At 37.5% G+C, this 22,625-nt stretch overlaps 1 protein-coding gene across 1 annotated transcript in view; it reads right to left on the bottom strand.

The window, feature by feature from the left end:
- The window catches only part of DPP10 (dipeptidyl peptidase like 10), a 268,675-nt gene that overhangs the window by 72,897 nt on the left and 173,153 nt on the right, over positions 1-22,625 (bottom strand). The window contains exons 6-7 of the mRNA XM_065841078.2: positions 2,046-2,098; positions 1,865-1,946 (exon numbers count right to left, since the gene is read on the bottom strand). Of these exons, the coding sequence (XP_065697150.1) occupies positions 1,865-1,946; positions 2,046-2,098 (135 nt within the window). The remainder of the gene's footprint in view (positions 1-1,864; positions 1,947-2,045; positions 2,099-22,625) is intronic.

Raw genomic sequence — 22,625 nt, 5'->3', positions numbered from 1 at the left:
GTAAACCAATTGTAATGGAGTTGTCAACATGGATCTATAAAACTGCATCTTTGTTGGAACCCAGATACGTGCTATCAATAGCTACTGCTGATGTATCACCATGCGTTAGATCTTCATGGCTTCCTCTTTACCCAGTTTCACTGCCCATTGCTTCCTGTACTATCTTTATTCAAAACTCACTGATGAAGTCTTTGTTCTAATGACAAATTTTATAACTGATAACCATTATAGCAATGTGTCCTCAGTCACACATTTTTTCTCTGCTTAACCTACACCGCTGGAATGATCTCTACTGTCCTCTTTCTGCTAGAGGCAGCTCTTCCTTTGGCCAGTAGCAACCATTATTCACAACAGTTTTTAATAATTCATGCTCACTCTACTCTTCTGGTTTGCTGCTGGAGTGGGAGGGTAATGTGGCAAGGCACTTCTGCCCCTTCAGAAACCTCCTTTTACCACATAAATAACTTAAAGAGCACATCTTTCTCACCAGCAAGCGTTATGGAAGTAACCTTCAGTATATTGACAACGCAGGTTTACATCTGTATGACAACACTTGGTATCATTCAGAGTGCACAGAAGATTCAGTGTTTTAATCAAAGTTATTATTTCCTAATTCTGCAGACCATATGGCACCATAAAGCCGACAGTAGAGCAGATATTTTTAAAGCATGACATTAACTTTACTAGGGACATTAACAAAGATGAGTAATGTTATCCTCACTGAAGTATAAATTATGCTAACGTTTTCAAATTTGGATGATTAAGATTGTCTCTAAAATGACCGCTTATTTTTTCTGCAGTTCTTCAACTTAACAGGAGTCCACCTGTGCCTGTATCTGAAAGTATCCACACATATTTCCAGAATGCCAATCTAGACAGAATTGATAAAGATAGTTTTATTCTGATTTATTATTCTTCTGATCATGTTCTATTTACTTTTCCCTTTCTGCCTCCACTTGTTTAATGTGATACATTCAAACCAGAAACATTTTTTACATTCTCACCATCTTGATGAATGATATAAGCAATGGGGTATATTCTCCAGACATTGAACTTACAGCCTCTCTGCATGAACAAGTCAGACATGCCAAGAGGCTTCAGGATCATTCCTGCAGGCATTAATGAGCTAATTAGAACATTTTAACAAGGATTATCTGAATTTCTTATTCAGAGAGCTGAAGCTTTTATACATCTTTCTCCTGCCTTCAACTACCAACACAGATCAGTTAAACATCACTGTTGTTCTAAACCCACAATTTTTTTCTTCACATATTGAGATTGGTTATGATGATCGTGGATGATTTATTTTCACAAAAAATGGTAAAACTTTTGGTAGAAAACTATATAGGAAACATAGCATTTCTGGTTTTACTATTATGAACTCAACGCAGCACAACTGACCCTGGCAGTAATTTTCATACTGAAATGAAAACAAGACTTTTCATTGAATTCGTCACATCCACTTTTGGACATCAAGCTTTTGCTTTTGTCCACAGTTTTCATTGATCTTGCACTTGAAAACTTCTCTTCATCTTCAACTTTCCTTCTCTTATAGTAATAGCCACAAAGATGGTTAATCTGAAAATTACCTGAGTGCACCATTTAGATGAAGATGTGATTCTTTTAATAATTGTATAATTCGCTTATTGGGATTAGACTGTAAAAACATGCTTTTAATAAAAATAAATACATTAAGTCCCCTAAAAAAATATAACAAGATCATACTGGCATAACGTAGAAATACATAACAAAACTTAAGTTTTGGGGTTTGTTTTTTGTGTTTGTCTGTTTTTCCTTCAGCCTGTCTGGAGTAAATACATTACTAAACTACTTCCACCACAGCATTTTTAATGACTGTGCTTACCAGTTGCTGTCCTTGGATGCCCCAGGCTGCATACTGTAAAACTGAATCCTCTACTTCTGGAGGGTTTAACTCCCAAACTTCCCTTGAAAAAACGTAAACATTTTTACTTGAACACACTGGGATCACCTTATGTATAGAAGCACTGAGAATGTCATCATATTGAAAAAGCAACGTGACATACCTTGTGTGTATGTTATAAATCACATACGAAGCTGTATAAGAATAATGAAAAACCTGTGGGGGAAAAAAAAAGGCAAGCATAAGAATTACAAAAACAAATACTGGGTTAAATACAGACTACCATTGTGATAGTTACAGACTTTCAATCCCTGTAAACACTAATATCTTTACTACTGAAAGATATTACTGAATTAGTTATAACCATTAGACTAGAACCAGGGTTTGAATGCTGTATGAAGGAGACACATACTCACCTATTATTTTAACCAGATACTTAAACTGTGCAACAACTGTACAGAAAAGGGCTGTGCAGAAAAAAAACTGCATTCCTATTTAACAAACCAAAACACAACCAAAAAAAAAAAACCTTAAGAACTTACATTAGGAAAATAAATCACTTTTTGCTGTGCTTCTTCATTGCATTATGGTCAAAATCATTGTACAGGCATCGCAGCTATTTTACTTGAAATGCAGACAGATGCAGTATCCTATGATACTTTTCTGACAACCTGCGATGTACACCCTGAACAACCTTCTGGGCTATTGCTCACAAAACAGAATAGAACAGAAAAACTGAGAGCTGACAGTGGCTGTGTTTGGCATGGCTTTCCTTAAACCTGTTTCAGTCTGATTCTGCACAACTTTCTTGGAAATTCAAGGAAAGTTTATCTGATTTTTTTTTTTGTATGCAACCTTTTGAGTAAAACAAAGAGCTATTTGCCAGTAAATGTTCCAAATTCATCAGCAACTTCTGGCCTCAGAAACCCCAGGATTCTCTGGATGGGAGAGAAAAGCAAATCTAACGTACAGTCATATGCTGCTGTATTTATTTGTTGAAAATTTTGTTTAAGTTGACTGAAATGAACAGGATTGCCATTCGAGTACCAAGTATCAAGGCCTGATGTGTGTGGACCCAGAAGATCCACGGTGGGCAACAGCACAGTACAGTGTATAATGTAGCATACCACCACATTTGTTAAAATCAAAGCAACCTATTAATGTTCGACTTTTAAGAAAACATGTAGTCTATATGCATATAAATACAGTGAATAACAGACATTTTGCTGTCCTCCAGGCTTGGGTGATTGCTTTTAACCTAGCTCATTTCTCTACCACTATGTTTCATGTTATGAAAATAGCATAATTCCACAGTATTGACTAGTCTTAGTATGAATAGAAATTACTTCACAGTCTTGGAATACTAAATATATGTGACTCATTATCATTGTACTAAGAGAAACTCTTATTTTCAGTGTAAGCTACTGTCAGACGTAGGGTGACATCCACTAGACTTGCTAGAGCTTCACGTCTACAGTTACAGCGTCTCTGCTTGGCACATGAAGGACTTATTTTGGAAAGTGTCAGGCTAGTTAGATGGAAACAGAGACAGCTGTAAAGCGAAAACCTTGATATAGATGTATGTGTTGGGAAATGTTTAGTTTGTATTATCTGCAGCAGGAATCTTTCAGTATCTCCAAAGAGACAGAGGAGGATGACACACAAATAGAGCCACTGGAATTTGCTGCAGTTGCACACAGAGTGGTTTCAGAGGGTGCTATTTTGGCTGGAGGTCATTCCGTAACAGAACCATCTGAAACATCCTTCCACTGACTCCATTTCCATTATTAGTTCCCTGTCAACACACACCAAGAGTTTTGCATGTCCTAAGTCCTTTCTGGATGATCCTGCAAGCAGCCCACAAAGGTCTGTAAGATTAGTAACTATACTTTGTGCAACAGCTGAATTTCCCTTCTATAGTTTCCCTTTTGGCAAGAATCACTCCTATTTTGCAAGTATATGACGATTAACATAGAAAACGTTGCTTCAGTAAGAAGAATCACACATATATTAATAATTATGCCACGAACTGTTCATTTTTTTAATATTACAGCTTTTGATAAAGTGTTTTCTCAAGCAAGCTATGAGGTTATTCTGAGAATGCTAAGTGTAACAAAAATACATATAAATTATAATAATATTACAATCACTGTAGGAGGTACAAAGATACCAAGAAGAATATCCCTAGTAATTTGATACTTATTTTATCTTAATAGCCATCATAAACATATCTATTACCATGTCTCTATACTGTATACACATATGTATCTAATTATATACATAGTAGAAGTAGGCTACCGGCTTATGTACCATCATGTTTAAAGTTCAGTGGGGTTTCTGGGAAAAATTAACTTGGTAACAACACAACTGAGGGACTATCAAGATAGAGGTATGCAAGTACTGCTGGTGAGACAATGAGACAAAGCATTGGCTTCAAAGCTCTTGCTTTCTTTTATAAATCTTATACTGCTAGAGGTAAGAGACAGCAGATCAAAGGGACATAAACGGTTAAATCACCGTGGTTCCTCGCAGGGCACACATTGCCAGAGGCGACCCAGAGGGGCACCTGCCAGCAGCTGTTGAAGGGAACAGGACAGTATCACACAACCAGCTGCGGTAAAGAGGAATCAGTCCTTGTACTTCCAGGAAAAGGGAGAAGTGTATCACAGATAATGTGTGGATGGCTGGTGAGTGATTAGAACAGAAATATTTTTAAAGTAAATTATAAGACAGAACATATTCTCACAAAAAATGCTAAACTAATAAGTCATTTTGACAGATTTCATAGAAAATAAGCAATAACAGAAAGAACACTTCATATTTCCTGTGGAAACTCTCTTCTTGCCTTGTGGTGAGAGTTCTATCTAAATGTTTATGTAGAGGTAATAATACCTTTGTGTTAAAAGTATTAATAACTTTGAAAGAGCTCCGCAACCAGAGGATATCAACATTACTATGAAATCACTTTCAGACAGGAGGATACCAACATTTTTCTCAAACTGCTCATGTCAATTTTATTTCTTAATAGGAACACCATGAATAAATTACAAGTAGGAAGTTTCCTAACTCATCCTGCTTGCAAAAGCCACATACTGAAGCACCATCATTATTGAAATTAAAACAAACAAATAAAAAAGAGAGTGTAGAAAAACCCTTCTTTTTCAAGTCTGGCTTATGTAGTAAGTGTCATATTCCTAGGAAGCTCTCGCAGTTCTGTATAAAGGCTTACCTGTGGAGACTCTTAAGATGTTTGCTATTTTGGTAAAGCGTGAGCTTGCACAGAGCCATGTCAGTGGCTGGGACCACACACATCCTGACTCCCATGTACCATATCTGTTGAAAATATTTCTTGTAGTCCATGCTTTCTAACTAGGGTGGTATCCAAAGACTGAACTAAGGCTAATATTTAAACATGGACAGTAAATTACTCCTGCTGACAAAAAAAACTACGTGCTTAAGCAGTGTGAAACTAAGGAAGAGGAAGAAAAGTTGTAGTGAAAATAGACTCATCTTCTAGGTACAAAGAAGAAAATCAATTAATGAATATGGACACAAGGTCTCTAGGAAGTGAAGCAATGCAGAAGAGCAAAGCCTTTTAAAATATTAAATGCATTACAGTAATTTCTGCATTGTCACATCTGTGGAGGAAAATGAAAAGAGGAAAATGGCCTGGCATAGTTTCTTAATATAACTATCCATGTTAAGGTGGGACATTGTGAGGATCCTCAGTGCCATGCCTGGCATGGATGCTTGCTAGGATTCAGGCCTTTCTGACAGGTAAATAACTTACTTGCCTGTTTCTATCATGATAAGGTGGAAAATGTTCCCCACAAGGTTAAGAATTGTGAAAATGGCTTTATAGATCAGACAGCATACCTCCCCCTCAATACAATTTATTTGATTTTTCTTTTGCTACAGAATGCAATAGGTAACAACTATTGCATATCATATATTTCTTCTGAATTCAGTCTTTCATCAGTTTATAAACTGAAGACAGGCTTTCATGTGATGCTGCTCTACACTGGAAAAGTTAGCTGTATTTGTGTATGAAAAAAATAAAATCACAGAACTATATTACAAAAGACCTAAAGAAAAAAGGTGAAAAAGGTATTACAAGACAAATTGCTCCAGTCAAACCTTATTGAAATAACAATCTATTATTCAGCTAACAGCCAACAATAAAAAAAACCTCATTTATCAATCATGATCTGAACTTTTAGATGACATATTTTTCTGGGTTTTATATGTCCTTTATTTTCTATCTTTTAAGGAATGTCTTTGTCTTTCTAAAGTTCCTAAAAATGAAATACTGTCATGGAACACAGTGCTTAGCCCAGCAAGACATAGGAAAACAATATGTAATACACATTTAGTCAAATACACTCCACTAATTCTGTAGTATACACCAGGAAATAATCAGTTCACTGTCCTTGGGTAATTTGGAAAACATCCCTCAGCAGAAGAGTGCTTGTGTTAAAAAGCTGCCACTAACACCTCACTATCAGTATTTCTGCAGGATGATGAGGGTCCTCAGCCCCAGCGAAAAGCAGAGCGGATGACAGTAGAACCTTGCAGCCCTATAATCACAAAATTATCAAGCATGCCAAACACCTTGACACATCCTTTAACCATTTCCTGTATTATGAACCAATCACATTTTTTCTCATGTTTTTTATTCAGAGCAATAATGACACCTCCTTGATACCACAAAGCTTTTGGCAAGGTAGTGAACAGACTGTCCCGTATTTTTGTTTTTACTCATGCAAACACCCATACCCTGAACTCATCTCTGCAGTCTCAGCACCGCTAGACTCTGTAAATGCTCCTTTCAGATTCCAGTAGGACTTTTCACAGGGTATAACAGCACTTAGTCTGAGCACAAATGATAAAAAGTGATATGAAATATCCTCAAAATTTTAGCCTCTGCAGTAATACTTCCAGTTATCTCAAATTTTACCAACCAAATGGGGTATATATCTTACACACAATATTCCTATGGCAGATAACTATCTGTTTGTATTCTACCTAGCAAATAGTAAAGTGACTATTTAAAAGCCATGCCCTTTGCATTAATTAATAACAATGCAGTGGAGCATCATTAAATAACTGAAATTGCAGAATATGCCAGCATACCCATCCCACTTACCTCAAACACCTACACTGACTTGGAAAGAGAGGCAGTTTCTCAGATAAGGTTCAAAACAGTACAGATCTTTATGATTCACTATTGCGGTATCAGATCTTTTATGGATTAATTGATACTTCTGATCACATGGGAAACCAAATCTAGTTTAAGAGACTAGTAGACGGAATGAAAAAATACTATATTATCCTATGAATTAAAGGAATTAATCACAATTAAAATTGGAATTGTCAACCTTAGCTCTGGGAAGTGTTAACTGCTGCAATATATAGATGTGTCTCAAATAGTATTATTGATACAAAGAGAAAGATCAAGAAACTGCTTTTATTGCTTCAAAGGCACAAGTCAGTTACTAGGAGCTTCAAAGCTAAGAGAACCTGACCTGGAAAAGGTTTTGTGAGCCCGAGAGCTTTTCTATTTTTGCCAGCTACAATCAGTTGGTCTAATAAAAGATATTACCTCTTCCCACAAATCTTGTCTTATTTGTCTCTTCAGGCCATCACATCTATACCAACAACGTAACTGCAAAAAAAACATTCCTGAGCCCACCTGAAAAATATGATCCTTCCTAATTGATAACCTTTATTACGATGTATTTCACAAACTGCATGTGAACCAAGAAATCAAAGGAGAAGACACCCAGAAGCAGGGAAATAAACAGGAATACATCTTTCCAAGGACACTCATTCATCATGGCCCTTCTCACTTTTCAAGATATTTAGCAATATATGAGTTAAATGGTTCGGTATGTTTTCAAACTGCTTTGGTGGGTGCCAGGCACAGGAGCTGTTGTACACAGCTTGAAGAAAAGCAACATGGGCAGGATTTTTGCCTTCATCCTCTTTTCTACAATTGAATTAAGCATTTGAAGAATTACTGAAAAATCTACTTAAGCTCAAAACCGAACCAAAACACTTTGCTGTGGTAAAGCGATTACAAGGGTAAGATTAAAGTTAACCAATGGTTCATCCAGCATTCAGGCAAGCAAGTACTCCCACATGCCGACACACAGAACCTCATTCACAGCTCCAAGATCAAATCTTCAATAAACCTTCACTGAAGACTCGAAAATTCAATTTAGACAAAGAAACGCAAACTTATATTGCTTCCTCTTTTGCCTTTGGGATAAAAGTGGAAGAAAAACAGAGACTGTAGAACACGCCATGAAATACAAATAATAAGAAAGTATCAGATGCAGAGTGGAGAGAATATGAGGGAAACATAATGACATATAGACGCATAGGATGGTTACTGAGACTTTTGAAGGGATTACTAAAATTAAAGCACTATGCTTGTGACAGATGCATCAAAAACAAGTGACACAGCAGACAATGTGAAACTGCATTGATGACTTTGGGCAAATCTATCCCCAAAACGCATGCAACCCATCTAACTCCACGCGATTTATCCCCAGTTAACTGTGAGTGCAATGAAGTGCAAGGCTGAGCTCGTTGTTCCTGAGCTACCGATGCGGGGTTTGGCACAGCTTCTCAGGCGTGACGCTGCACTGAGCCACAGCATTGTCAGACCACAATTAGTATCTATACACAGTGCGACAACATATAAATTAAGACCCAAAAGGGGTTGGATGGCTCTATAATGTATTATGTTGTATGGTAGAGATTTGACTTTCGTTACTTAATTTTCAGCTAGCATGAAATAAGCCAGCCAAAACAAATAATTGGATTGTGTATTTTCAGTAAGTCAAGTTACTCTGTATTCAGATTCACTCTATACAAAATCACAGACTATACAAATTATATAGACTTATAGAAAGTCTATACATATTACCCATATAAATTATGCAAATTATTACCTAAATTATTTCTCCTCTAGGTAGTGATATTTTACTCTTAGTTTTGCTCAGTGTACACTGCTGTAATTCAGATTTTCAGCAATGAAAATGAGAAAAGACTTTGAGCAGGTCATTAATGTCATATACAAACTCTTTATTCTACTACACCTTTACAGAACACCAAATTATTTCAGGCCAGATTTCATCCTTTGTGGTAGTCTGCTGAAAGCAAACGAGTTACAGTGGGAGGGTGTTAAGTCTTTGCCTTTTGTCATCAGGATCCCAAGCAGCAACTTCTTGCTCTCCAAAAAAATGGATCAACATTCACATAAAGCTTATAAAAATAAATGAGGAATAGAAGCTTGTTAATACATGCAACTTTGCTAGGACTGCAGTGCAAAGAGATCATCAGTATCTCATGTGCTGAACCAGAACTTTCACAAAATAATAAAAATTATATTTTATTTTCTTTTCTTTGTATTATGAGATGTGCGACACCCCTGGCGGTAAAACTTGTCATAGAGTTAATAAGAGGAAATTAGTGGCAGTATAACTACTGCCAAAGACAAAGTACAGCTGCTGGATGAATCCTCCATCCATTTTGCAATTTAGGTGTTAAATAAATTCCTAATGGTAATGCTATCAATAACATTATTAGATGAAATCCACCTTCCTTTAAAATTGCATTATCATTCACTTCAAACATTCCCCATTTGCCTGTCCAGTCTGATTCCATGTGCTGTTCAGCATAGGAAATGCTTCTAAAGGAGATTTAACAACTAAACATGGCAGAGCCATGTTTGAGTTTTATGTAATTGGCTCACTGAGTGTGTAAAAAGTGATGAGAGCCCTGCAGCATTAACTTCCAAGCCACAGACACATGAAACCTCTATATAACACTTATACTACAAATGAAGAGTTTGAATAAAACACATACTATATCAATAAGGCACTGACTGCATATTTATGAAAAAAATATTGGTTGAAGTGAAACCTCAGACTGCGTGTTGATACCAAGGCTCAACTCACTTAGGGGTATAAATCAGAAATGGTTCACACTGCACTTCAGTAAAGTGGTACCTTTTGTTCTTGGGAGACGCACTGTTTGGCTGTTATTTGCCTGGTCCTACATTAAGCAAGAACTTAATTGTATGAGCTAATGACTGACTTCATATGGATTATATCTGGTGTAGAGAAGGGCACAGAATTTAACTCCTTCATGAATTATGGATTTGTACCACAATCCAGTAAACTTTTCAGTTTATCTTACTTTTAAACCGCAGTAAATGATACATTAATTCATAGTTCATACAGACAGGATGAGCTGCTAAGATCATCGTGTCTGACCTACATCTGAAACAGTTTATGGGACTTCTCATTCTAAACAGTATGATACACAGAGATTCCTAAAGTGCTCTTCAATGGGTTTCAGAGTAAACCCTGAGAAACAGCCAACCAGAGTCTTTAATAATGAGATGATGGATTTCCACACATCTTTGAATCCTATAGCTTCTACCGAATTCTAGAAGCAAAAAAACTAGAGGTAAATTTTACCAATACTGATGTCTAAATCTCTCTATATTTTTTCATAATTTTTGGCATTTATAGGTAGAATATCTTGCTTCTGAAAGCTCTGTATCTAATTGGAAAGAGTTAATCTAAGATAGCTTGAATGCATTTGCAGCACTGAAGTTAAATTACAAGTTCATAACTTCGCAAAGCATTGTGTTTATTTGTTTCAATCAACATCCATTACTTGTCATGATTGACAAGAACCACTGAATATCACTGGTACTAATTTATGGTTAGCATTAATGCTTTGGGGTATGAAATATTGCCAGCCATAAAAACTATATGCTGCCAAACCAAAATAAATATAAAGGTGAGACATCTCTAGACATGTAATTTATCTGTAAGAAAAAAGGCTGTCAAGCAAGCCTAAACAAAAAGCACCCCTAGAAAATCTGCTAAAGCGTCAACTGTTCCACATATAATTTTTCAATAAGATTAATTATCTCAAGAAAAAGACATCCACTGCGGAATGTTAATTAATACACAAATTCAGTTCATCTAGCCAACAGTAATGTGATACAAAACACAGTTCAGAATAACTGCAGAAACTTTTTCTTCTCCTACATCAAGAGCCGAGATAGACCACCCTATATTTGGATATGCAACTCAATCACTTTTGAATATATAATAACTTCAGATGAGTGAATTATTCAAAAAAAGAATGTTCTGCATTGCTGCTTCTGAAAGCCTCATATATCACTGTCATTTGAAATTCTATTAGTTACACTATCGTGTAAAATATGGTTTTTGAGTCTTGTATGAAGTCACTTATGACAGAAATTTGTATGATTTTTTTTCTGGCTTATTCACCTTCAACATTAAAATCAGGTATTACTTCACTGAAATCATTGTTACATGACGGTGACGCCGGTAAGTCTTGAGTCACAAGCATAATGTGCACAGTTGTTTTAATTGATATAAATGCACAAGCACACCATTCTCAAGTGTATGCCCACACTTATATTCAGTATGATCAAAATTTTGACTTTACAAATATTTCAGGATTTATAGAAACTTGTCTTTTCCTGAAGTGATTTGCAGACAGCATCACAATGTGCATGCATCATGTGTATTTTGATCTGGACTAGAGTAAGGGGAAACAGAAGGTATCAATTTTGACAATACAAACAGAACTTTACCTCCATAGAAATATGAGGCTGGTGAGGGTGCTTGCTTCTGCTCATTGCTCCTAGAGATACCAAATCTGTCTCAGAAAAATATGTATTTAAGTACTTTAATTCTGCCTGATACTTTAAACAGTCTGATCTCTTTACACAGTCCTTCCAGTTTAACCTGAATCCTGTATAAGAGGCATCCCAAGGTTGGGAAAATTGGATTGAGTATCCCCACACATATTGAAAACTGTTAACTGAAAACACAATACATTTTACATCACTGACTCTTGAAGGCAGAGCTGCATCAAGTCTCTTTAGAGTATTTTGTGATGATTTAATTTAGTTTGCTCTTTGGCATATTGTGGAATAAAGAATCAAGCCAAGGCTTGGTTTCCTTCTCAGCTTTTCCAGGGTAACATGTTCTTTGCATGTTGTATTTACTCAGACTGCTAAAGAGAAAACTGGCAAATGCATAAAAAAAATACCACCTTGTTTTGAAGAGACACATTTCTATATCTGGTGATACCTACAAAAATGTGCATAAGCTGATTCAAGTGAAACATTACGTGCAAAGAAACAGGTAAAAAGTTGTTGACAAAATATTTTTTAAAAACACATTCCTTATAAAATTAAGTGTCCAGGTTCTGAGCTTAAAACTGAAGACGCCCTGAGACAATGAGGATACAAAAGAAAATCAATGCATACAGTGAGACAATTTTCAAGTAAACACTGCAGTCTCAATATCTCTTTTTCTTCTCCAGGCAACCTCACTCACTTCAGCAGCAGTAAAAAAAACCCAGATACCGGATGCTCCTCTGCTGTTTGCTCACAAATGACATGAGGAGATGAAAAGATCTGTTGAAGCTGAAGAAAGAACAAGCAATGAGATAAATGGCCTGTGGGTCTGAAGAAATGCAAAGGAAAAATGGAAAACCGGGCTGAGCAGAAGCAGATGGGTGAACCAGTGAGCATGTAAGACAGAAGAAGGAAGACAAAAAGGGCTAAAAATATCAGGATAAGAAAAAAGATAATAAAAAGAGTGAACAAGTTCAGAAGAAAACAGAAAAGAGTCCCTTAAAGGGGTGAAAATTAAGAGAATCAGATCAGCAGAGAACAGGCAGCAGGGAGGGAAAGCGGCCAGCAGATCTGCAGTGTGTGGGCATGGTGGCTGGAAAATACAGGGTCTTGGGATTGACAAAGGAAATCTATGCAGAGCAGACTGGCATGTAGAGCCTTTCTCTTGTGGAGGACAACAGATGTGAGCAAAAAAGGCAAATGGTTTTCTCAGGAATCTGATAGTTCAGTACTTGAATATGTGAACTTCCTGCCTTTCTCCACCTTGCTTAGCATCATCACTAACTGCTTAGCATGGATATGCCACATGGAAAAGCAGGAATGCAGCAGATGTTTCACATGTGAAAAGCCATCTTCTCTGTGAGCCTCCCACAGTGATACCAATACAAATTTAATGGTATCTCGGGGTGCTAGCCTCTTCCGGGAATTTTTTGTGTGCTACTGGGTTTCTTCTTTTCAATAGTATTCAATACCTTATTTAGCCTTTTATAGAGTTTTTGTAAGAAAATGACGTTTTCTTGACTTTGAGTATTTATCTGCCTGTAGGTAGAGCTGCAAGCAGGTTTCCCAAGTACTGAAATCCATGTGGCTAAACGCTCCTGTAGTGCAATCAAACCTTTACGACTCAGGTAGCCAACGTGGCCAGGACTCTATCCCTCCAAACCATTCTCTAGAAACACTATTTAAACTCTTCAAACGATTTAAAAACTGCAACTTAGATTTCTTTCCTTCTTACATTAGTAGTGTACTGGAGTGTGAAGTCCAGCATTTTCAACAAGCTACATTTATTTTAAGACAGTATGAAAAGAAAATCTTATCCACAGGAGTAAATTCTACAAGTATCACTACAGCTAAATTTCATCTTTAGTTTTAAACTTCCTTTTTGGTCATGCCCTATTCATCTACCTTATCTCTATTAATTCTTCGGTGTTGCTGGTCCTGCTAGCTGGCTTGTATTGTTCCCCTTCTGTTCCACTACCTTGTTACAAAACCGAGCAAAACATCACCTCTGTGGGCAGTTTCCAACAATTGAGCTCACAGCCAGTTATCCACTCCAGCACTTCCCATTAGCCAGCCATGGCGCTGCTTGTAGTCAACTAGCCCTACCTTCACTAATTTTCCCTCATTGTACCGTATTTCTGCAGTGGTCTCTGTTGTGGCCGTTTTATGATATTACAGTTCCTTTGACAGGGGTAACATGAAGTAGACTCTTGTAGCAAATAAAAGACCTCTTTATGATGAGGCGATTAAAAGGTCATGATAAGAGAGCTATTCATTTATCACAAGGGACTACTTCACAGTGATCTCAAAGAAGCCATAAAAAAGTGGTGAATAGCTCACACCAAACTCAGCTCTCCATGGAACACCTAATCTGGTGCTGTATTTGCAGACAAATAGAATTAAACGGTGTGCAGGTGGTTGACTGCCTTCACTGAAACATTAATTTATTGCCTAAGAGCCCAGGCTAACAATCTTTCATGCTCAAATACCCAAAAAGACTTGTCCTTACTTAAAAAGAACACAAAAATTGGACAATTAAGGGGTACATCTTAATATTTAACTAAAAAAGTGGAGTCAACCATTTGATCTGTTAGGTCTGTCACACTATCCACGTTCCTCAGAGCATCAGACCAAAGCCTGGTTTAAAGCATGATGTGTAACAAAGCTTTGCAAAGATGTGCTTAAAACATTTCCCTGGGACAGTTACATGTTACATAAAGGTCTCTTCTACGCCATCTACTTCAAGGTATTTCAACTCTATGTATGTATTTTAAAAGATCTTTCATTTCATCTGTACCAAAGTAACTGCTAACTCTCATTTTGTGGGAATTCACTTATTCAACACTCCTCTGTTCAACGCTGTTCAGAGATGCAAATGCCAGCAGATTTATCTGCTTTCCTGACTGACCTGTTGGCCTAGTCAGAGAAGAGACAGCCAGCCAATTTTTCTTTGATCAAGGAGCCAGGAATGCAGCCAATGCCTCTCCTGAGAAAGATGGGATGGGTTCCTCATGCATAATGTAGATGGGAGATACCCTGCCATACAATGAGCTACACAAAGAGAATTGTGAGACAGGACAGATAAAATGTTTGAAAAATATACAGATCTTTTTTGGTTTTGGGCATTTGCTCTGGGAAAAAGTTTTCAATTAATGGATTATGTATTACATGTTAAAATCCAAGGCAGTGCCAAACATCCCCATTTGTATTTGCTTGAACAGTAGATTCAATCATGTTGTTGCAATGGTGTTCCTACTGAAAGGAAGCTCTGCCTTAGCATTTTTTAAGCAATGACCCTTTTCCTTCAGGCTAAGTATGAATAATTCTATATTACTAGAAAGACACAGGCTTTCCATGAAAGTTACTTGTTCATGGAGATGAACTAAACAGTCAGCAACCCATGAGGATAGGTTGTAACTTCAACAGATTACTCATGTGGGAGCTTTCTTGCAGTGACAACAATAATACCAGGGTTCTCTCATGGTCATATTTGACATCATTTTCAATGCTGCTTCTGCATAAAACATATGTGGGGAATAGAATTCTAAACTTGATGAAGATGGATGTATTTACGTGTCACATGAAGTCCAAGATATGACAATAAGTCAATGAGATGCAGACTTCTAGCACGATTCTGAAAAACCGCCTTTGGTGCTAATCTGCATCTTTAGGCATTCAAATATGTCTGTAACTCTGACACGTGAGCCCTTGGAAATTGTTACCCTTACCGCTTCCTCATGCACTGAAGCCATCATAATCAAAACATAAAGAAAACCAAGTGATTTTTCGTAAGATACCTGATGTAAAGTGCTGATATTCCTCTCACATACTCAAGTGAAGCAAATTCCATAATATAACCACTTATCTGACATTTAATTCATCTTCCTTGTAATTCAATAGGTAGAATTAAATGATTAAACCTAAAGTGATTATGTACATAATGAGTAAAAACAGATCAATCTTTTTTCTAATTTCAGAAGTGGGGGTTATAAAAATGTTTAAGCACCTTTAATATGAAGAACTACCTAGTAAAATTCACATTTGTGTCCTTTTAAAAATAATAATGGGACTTTAGTCAAATTAAGCTTCTTAGATTTCCAAGTAAGGAGTGGCTATTCTATTATAACGCACTGGACAGATTCTCAGTTGCTAAACTGTTTTCTTAACTGAAGTCTATTTTGAACATCTACACCCCCCTTTAAAATATTATATTTTGTCTTTTCTTTTTTCTTTTTTTTTTAATGTGTTTCATTTGTCGTAAGAGATAAACAATAGGCCATATAGTCAAGAAGGAAAACAGCCTTTTCTATTTGGCCTGTGTCTTGACCATCAAGTTCCCTGAAAATTTCTCATCCCTTACAGAAATTTATCATCATTTTAGCAAAGTCACTGCAGAATCTCTGTTACTAATAATGGTGCAGCAGTTTGAAAGACTTTACGCAACTCCTTTTAATTTTATTTTACTTATAATATCTACTTATTCAATATAGAATCTAAGAGTAAAAAAAAAAAAAAAAAAAAAAAATTACACCAAAACAGGTTTCTTTCAAAGATAAGAACCACGTGTCTGGTTAATACAAGCAGCAAAGCTTTGTACCTGACAAGGAGGCATAGGATTCATAGTAAATCCACCCTCTTTCAGCACGCAGATTTATTCTCCATCTGGTTCACCTGAGACTGAGCGGTGTAACTGGTTCTCAAAGTCTGGATCTTCTCTGATTTAATTCAATATCAGAATTTCATGGTCCTCAGTAGTACAGAGCCCAGCTATCCTCACAGACATAAAGAGCCATTTTGGGCATCTATTTCACATGTAGACCTCAGCTCACCATTAAATAAATAAATGTCTCATAAGAGTCTGCAAAGCGACCTTACTATGCACCATTCCCATTCCAGCTAATATTAAATGAGCACAGGCATATATGGATTACATGTGAGTGCTTTGGGAATAAGATTAAATGTGACCCTGAGAATTAGTACTTGTCAAAAAGTGTATCATTCCTTGTTCTCTCTTCCAATATTAAGAATGATAATCAGTAAAAGCAGTGGAGCAGAGAGCCCTATAAGCACAGCACTACCAACGTAATACAAGACACATACAGCTTTCTGTAGCCTACTGCTGGTTTATATGTGGGTGCAAGATGTATGATTAATTGCATTTTCATTTAGTGGGTTAGGAATTTATAAGGGTCTATTAAGAACTTTATTCTTTATTAGATATGTCTTCTTTTCTCTCTCTCTTTTTTTTTTTTTTTGGTTGTTCAAATAAGGTCAGTGGTACCTGACAGTTGAGTTATTTCTGTTAGCAGACACTTCTCTGTCAGTACTTAGGAAGCAGATAAAGTTAGTCAGGCAGCTAATGATCTACTTTGATAGAGGAAATTTTAGCTATCTCATCATCCATTCCAGTTATTAACTGATGGGGCTTCCTACAGAAGACTGCTTTCTTTACATATGTATTATTCTGGAAGAACCGATCTAACACGACTCACACCCAGGAGCCTATTACTATTTTTATGTAGGAGAACCTGCATTTTCCAGTATTCCCAAGCAGACCCTTTTAAATTTCCATTTGCATTTCTGGCATAGTTCCTACTGCAATGAATCTCTATTAGACCACCATTAGCTGTAAAATGTAACACTAAAATTCTCTAGTCTTCCCATTGTGGCCACTGCAGCTAATCTGACCACAGAGCTTCTCAAGCAATTACCCTTCTGGTGATTGTAACTCTGAAATACAAGGATGAGATAACGGCATTGTAACACTTTGTACAGCAAGACTGTATCTAGCAAGGCTCTCCACTTCATTCCATGCTATTAATAATAATAACACATTCACTTCTTTAACATCTTCTCAAAGACGTTTATGCATTATATTCCATAAATACATTTTAAGAAATAAAGTGGTTTGGAGTGTAGAGTGCTCTGTCCACAGAGTTTTAGCAGTACAAGTTATCATTAACTTTCTAACACTGACAGATGATTCCTTGTTTAACTAAATCAGCCTGCAATTAGTCCTGAGTACTAAATTGCTGTGTGCAAACTGACAAAAACATCTTTTTTGAAAAAAAAAATAAAATGCCTGGAACTTGATATTCTTCAGTGGAGTTTTTACACGTAACTTAATTTTACTTTAACTAAATATTTGCCAGTAATAAAAAGTCAGAGCCAACTAAACCCAACTTGTCATAATTCACAAATACAAATGTTCTATCAATACAGCAGATTATGTTACTTTTCAGTAGGACAGACACCAATAAATTTAAGAACAGTTGTTACAGAATATTTATTTTAAATTCAGGTTTCCACTGACATCAGGAGGCAAATAGTGCTTCCTTTATGATCTTCTGAATTACTTCTTTTAGTATTTTTTTTAATTCCTCCTATTTACCTAATCTTGGAATCATAGAATAGGTTGGGTTGGAAGGGACCTTCGAAGGTCATCTAGTCCAAGCCCTGTCTTCCGTGTTTTTTCTCCATGATGTATCAGATTTGGCTTAATATGTATTTCTCTAACATATTATTGCAAGAAGAGAGCTTGGTGTAGTAAAGAAACTGGAATCTGACAACCCTGTCTATTAACGCAGAAGAGCTGATTAACATTCTGATCATACTTAATGCAACTTAAGCAGGTCTTGCAATCGATAGGAAAAGGGAATTTGTTGAGTCTCAAAGATGTGCGTAAATAGACTTTTGTGTTATTGGATCATCTTCTGCACTGAAACAGGGCGAGGAGGGGACTGTAATACTAAGAACTATGAGATTAAGTATCCAAAATACCAATGCTTGATGCAAAAAATGGTAGGAACATCTGACTGAAAACCACCCCTAGTTTCACCTCAAGACAGAATGAGCTGGCCCTAAAGCATAAAGAACATATTGGTTTAACCAGGTTATAAGAAGTGACCAAAGGTGGAAACTCTGCAAGCTTTCCAATAAATTTATTTCAGTTTTTAACTCGTTTTAAACTGAAGGTTTCTCTTCATTCCAACCTAAATCTCCCTGCCTACATGTTAATCCCATTACTGCTCCTACCATAAGAGCACATAGAAGAAAAAAGTTTATCATCTTGCAATTCACAGGAACCTTTCACGTATTTCACAGAATCACAGAGTGTCAGGGATTGGAAGGGACCTCAAAAGCTCATCCAGTCCAATCCCCCTGCCGGAGCAGGAACACCCAGCTGAGGTTCCACAGGAAGGTGTCCAGGCGGGTTTGAATGTCTGCAGAGTAGGAGACTCCACACCCTCCCTGGGCAGCCTGGGCCAGGCTCTGTCACCCTCACTGAGAAGAAGTTTCTTCTTCTATTTGAAGACTTATATCCCCAGCCTTCTCTTGTTGGGGCTAAGGAAACCAAATTATTTTTTACTGTAAATAAAGTTTTCAAGACTTCCTATGTCCTACAGAAAGCACACGCTTAAACACTTTTTTCCTTAAACAGTAGGATGTTATCTTTGTGTGTTCAATTTGTGACCTGCCTCATATCCCCACATCTTCTTCTACAATACTACTGTCTATAATACACTCTCTATTGTGTATTTGTTTACTAGATTTATTCCCAATTAAGTGAAAGATCTTGCCTTTGTGGTTATTGCATTATAACCTACATATTCAAGTCACTTTTCCAATTTGTTTGTATAGCTTTCAATTCTAACCTTGTCCTGGAGGCTGCTGGTAACCCAGTTTGATATAATCTGCAGATTTAAATTAATTTACTCCTTGTTCTATTATCCAAATCATTAAGGAGAATGTTGATATCTGGTCTCTGGCCAGAGCCCTATGAATCATAAATCCATCTTTTTTGACAGTGAACCATTTACTTGCCAGCATCTACTCCAAACATAAACTGCAATATGCTTTTAGTGGTCCCATTTAAGCCATGTTTCCTCAGCTCCCTGATGGAAACGCCATGGCCACTCCTTATCTACTCAGCAGGCTTTTTGCACAATTACAGAGACAAATTAGACTGATTTGTTAAGATCTGAACTTTACAGATGGATGTTGGCAGTTTCTCACTGCCTTGTTAACTCCTAGGCACTTTCAAGCAGTTTATAACTAACTCCTCCCCAAAAATCAATCTTCCTCTGTTTCTCCACCCAAATTCCCCAGAACCTCCCATTTGGCCTCTTTTGGGGAAAGACCACTGTTTGCCCTTTTCAGTTTTATGGATCTCTTCTATCTTCCACGTGTCTTCACAGATAACAAATAACCACTATTATATTACCTCAGTTACTTCCCTACAGCAATTTTATCAGGGCCAGGAGAGCAATTCTAGCCTTTTATTTCACTATTTTAAGCTAAGTTCTTACTCATTTGTTCCTGACATTAAATGTGTTAAACTATCAGGTCACGGCTAACCTCGCCCTTCAACAGAGGGGCAAAAGAGACAATCAACACTTAAACATTCACAGTTATTAGCAGTTCCTTCTCTCTCTGAGAAGCAGATTGACTTTTTCCTCAATTTTCCTTTGACTGTTGTTGAAGTACTTTCTAATGACTCTTTACCTTCACTCAGTCGTCCCAGGGGGACTTCCCATATGCTACATCTTCTGTGTCCTGGCCGTGCCATAACTACACACCGGCACAAAACCCAAGTGAACGACAACTCTGACTACTCCCTTGTTCCTCCTCCTCCTCTCTTGTACTTTCACTGTGCAGGAGAGCCGGCCATGGTGCCAGGTGAGGAGGTGGGGTGCTCTCCTGAGCATCCTCTACACTGCCCAGAGGACCACTGTCTGCAGTGTAACTCATATACATATAATTCATATACAGTGTATTCATATACAGCTTTCTCATCCCTGGTATTCGACTGATTTTCTCTACTTGTTCCCATTATTCTATTTCTGTACAAAGTTCGGTGTAAGTAATTTGTTACTTTGGGTCATACATTTTCTCCAGGCATCCAGTAAATCCCATGAAAGAACAAACAAAGGAGATGATATATGAAAAAGGAAACAGCCTGAACAGCTAATGATCCAACAAAGTGCAAAGGAAAGAACAAGGGGAGAAAAAGAATCAGCTGTTGCTTCACAACTATAGACCAGCCAAGCAGCTTATAGCAACTGTGCTGCATGTGCTGTGGCTCAGTTAAGCACCTGTGGATCAAGATTCAGAGGAAATTAAATATTTAACTGCATTATGTGGTGAATTTTCTTAAAATTTCAGTTGGAATCCTATGTGAATACAGGATGCCTTTTTCAGTATCACTTAAGAACCAGCTGTAAAATACAACTCAGATTTGTAAAGTGGATCACAGGGAAAATTTAGGCTGCAACCCAATATTTCAGCCCTAGGGGAAAAAGAATCACTGGAAGAAACTCAGCTATTGACTGCTCCTAGAGGCGTCCTTTTTGCATTAAAATTCCTCACATATCGGGGGAAAAAAAAAAAAATCAGTTTGAAACAGGTGCTAAATTGCTGTGCTACCACACATAAAATACAGCTGATATCCCCAAGAGGTGAACTCCTTGCTCTTCTCTGTTGAACGCCCTCAGACCATCATTCACTGCACCTACACAGGCCAAGCCCCAGCGATCACCGCTGCCCTTCCAAATGCTGCTGAAGAAGGTGGTGGCCATGGTGCTCGAACCCACCAGTTGCCACGAGCACCTGGGTGCCCAGGAAGGGGAGTTTTCTCCGTCTCCAGCAGACACTCTCTCCCTGTCTGCTGAGATGTGAAGATGCTCTGCACCAGAGACCTGCCCACCCTGGAGACCACTGCTCACACAACAAGCGGACAAAGGCTTCAAGGCTCCTGCTGTGGTTCAAAACCAGCTGCACACAGCGGGGTCCCTGGCTGGGGGCCTCAGGGAGCAGCTCATGCAAAGTGTTACTCTGGGCACCAGGGATGTGTTTCGGATACGCCTCCTCCAGCCTGTTCAGAGTTCAGCTCGCCCTGCTGCCAAAGCCAACCTCAGGAGAGCTTCTCCAGGCACTCTGGGGACATTTCAAAGATCCAGGTAATTCTAAACTGGACTCACAGGGGCATCGTTCTGTACAAATTTACTTTCAAGCCAGGCAGCTTATAATGCTAAATGCAAAGACTTTATATTAATAAATAACTAAATTTTGTTTTGTCAGTTCTTATCAGAGAAGAAATCAGTCTGTTTGTGAAAAGGTATTTTCTGGCATAATGAATAACACAGTATTGTATCTCACTGTTAAATAAACACATATGGCCTGAATATGTCAATGCTTTGTGCAGCTCTGGCCCGAATGGATCTGCTTTTGAGTTTTTTCCTACTGATTTTAAAGTATGGCAGCTAATGGGAGGAAAAATAAATGCAGACCTTTTTAGACAGAGATATTCCATCTTGTATAAAATATAATGAAGTCAGATTTAAATGCATATAACCTTGGGGTTATACAGTCTGAGTTCTTCCAAATGTGCTGTGCTCTGATAATACCTGACATTTAGAGAAACATCTCCCACAGTTACACAATAAAGTTGATAACTTTCTAGAATTAAATCCACTCAAAGTGTGAAGTTTTGTACAAAGAGCTGAAAGGGAAGTTGAGGAAATACCCTAAAACCAGGATAATGTCTATGGGTTTGCCCATATTTGTTTTTTTTTTTTTTAATTTCACAATGAGACAATAAACAATCTGCACCTGATTTCAAACTGAAAGATATTTCAAAGTTCAAAAAGTAAAGCAGGCATGTTGACTACTTGTTCATTTTGAGGAACAAGTTCATTTCAAACAAATATTTTACAAATGCATAGAAGTTGCTTTGTATATTTGCCTGTAGCTACACTTCGCTGGTACCTCTTGAAACAATGCTACACAAGCCCAGGACTGGCAGACATTGAACACTAATACTTTCATTGACCTTTTTTCAGTACAGAGGCCTTCCACCAAAATACACTCGATTTGCTTCTCCTCATTATTGAAAGCTTCAAGAAAAACAGTTGTGCCGTTTCTGAGAACAAACTTTGGAAACGCTTGCTGAAGCGGAGGAGGAGGACAGCCAGCAGCCCGGGGCACAGCAGCAAAAGCTTCTCAAAGCAGCAAGAGCAGCAGCAGCACTGATTCCTCAGGGTT

This window comes from Patagioenas fasciata, chromosome 7 (assembly GCF_037038585.1).
Source record: "Patagioenas fasciata isolate bPatFas1 chromosome 7, bPatFas1.hap1, whole genome shotgun sequence".
Classification (NCBI taxonomy): Eukaryota; Metazoa; Chordata; class Aves; order Columbiformes; family Columbidae; genus Patagioenas; species Patagioenas fasciata.
The sequence above is the reverse complement of the archived record's forward strand: the minus strand, read 5'-3'. Positions and strand labels throughout refer to the sequence as shown.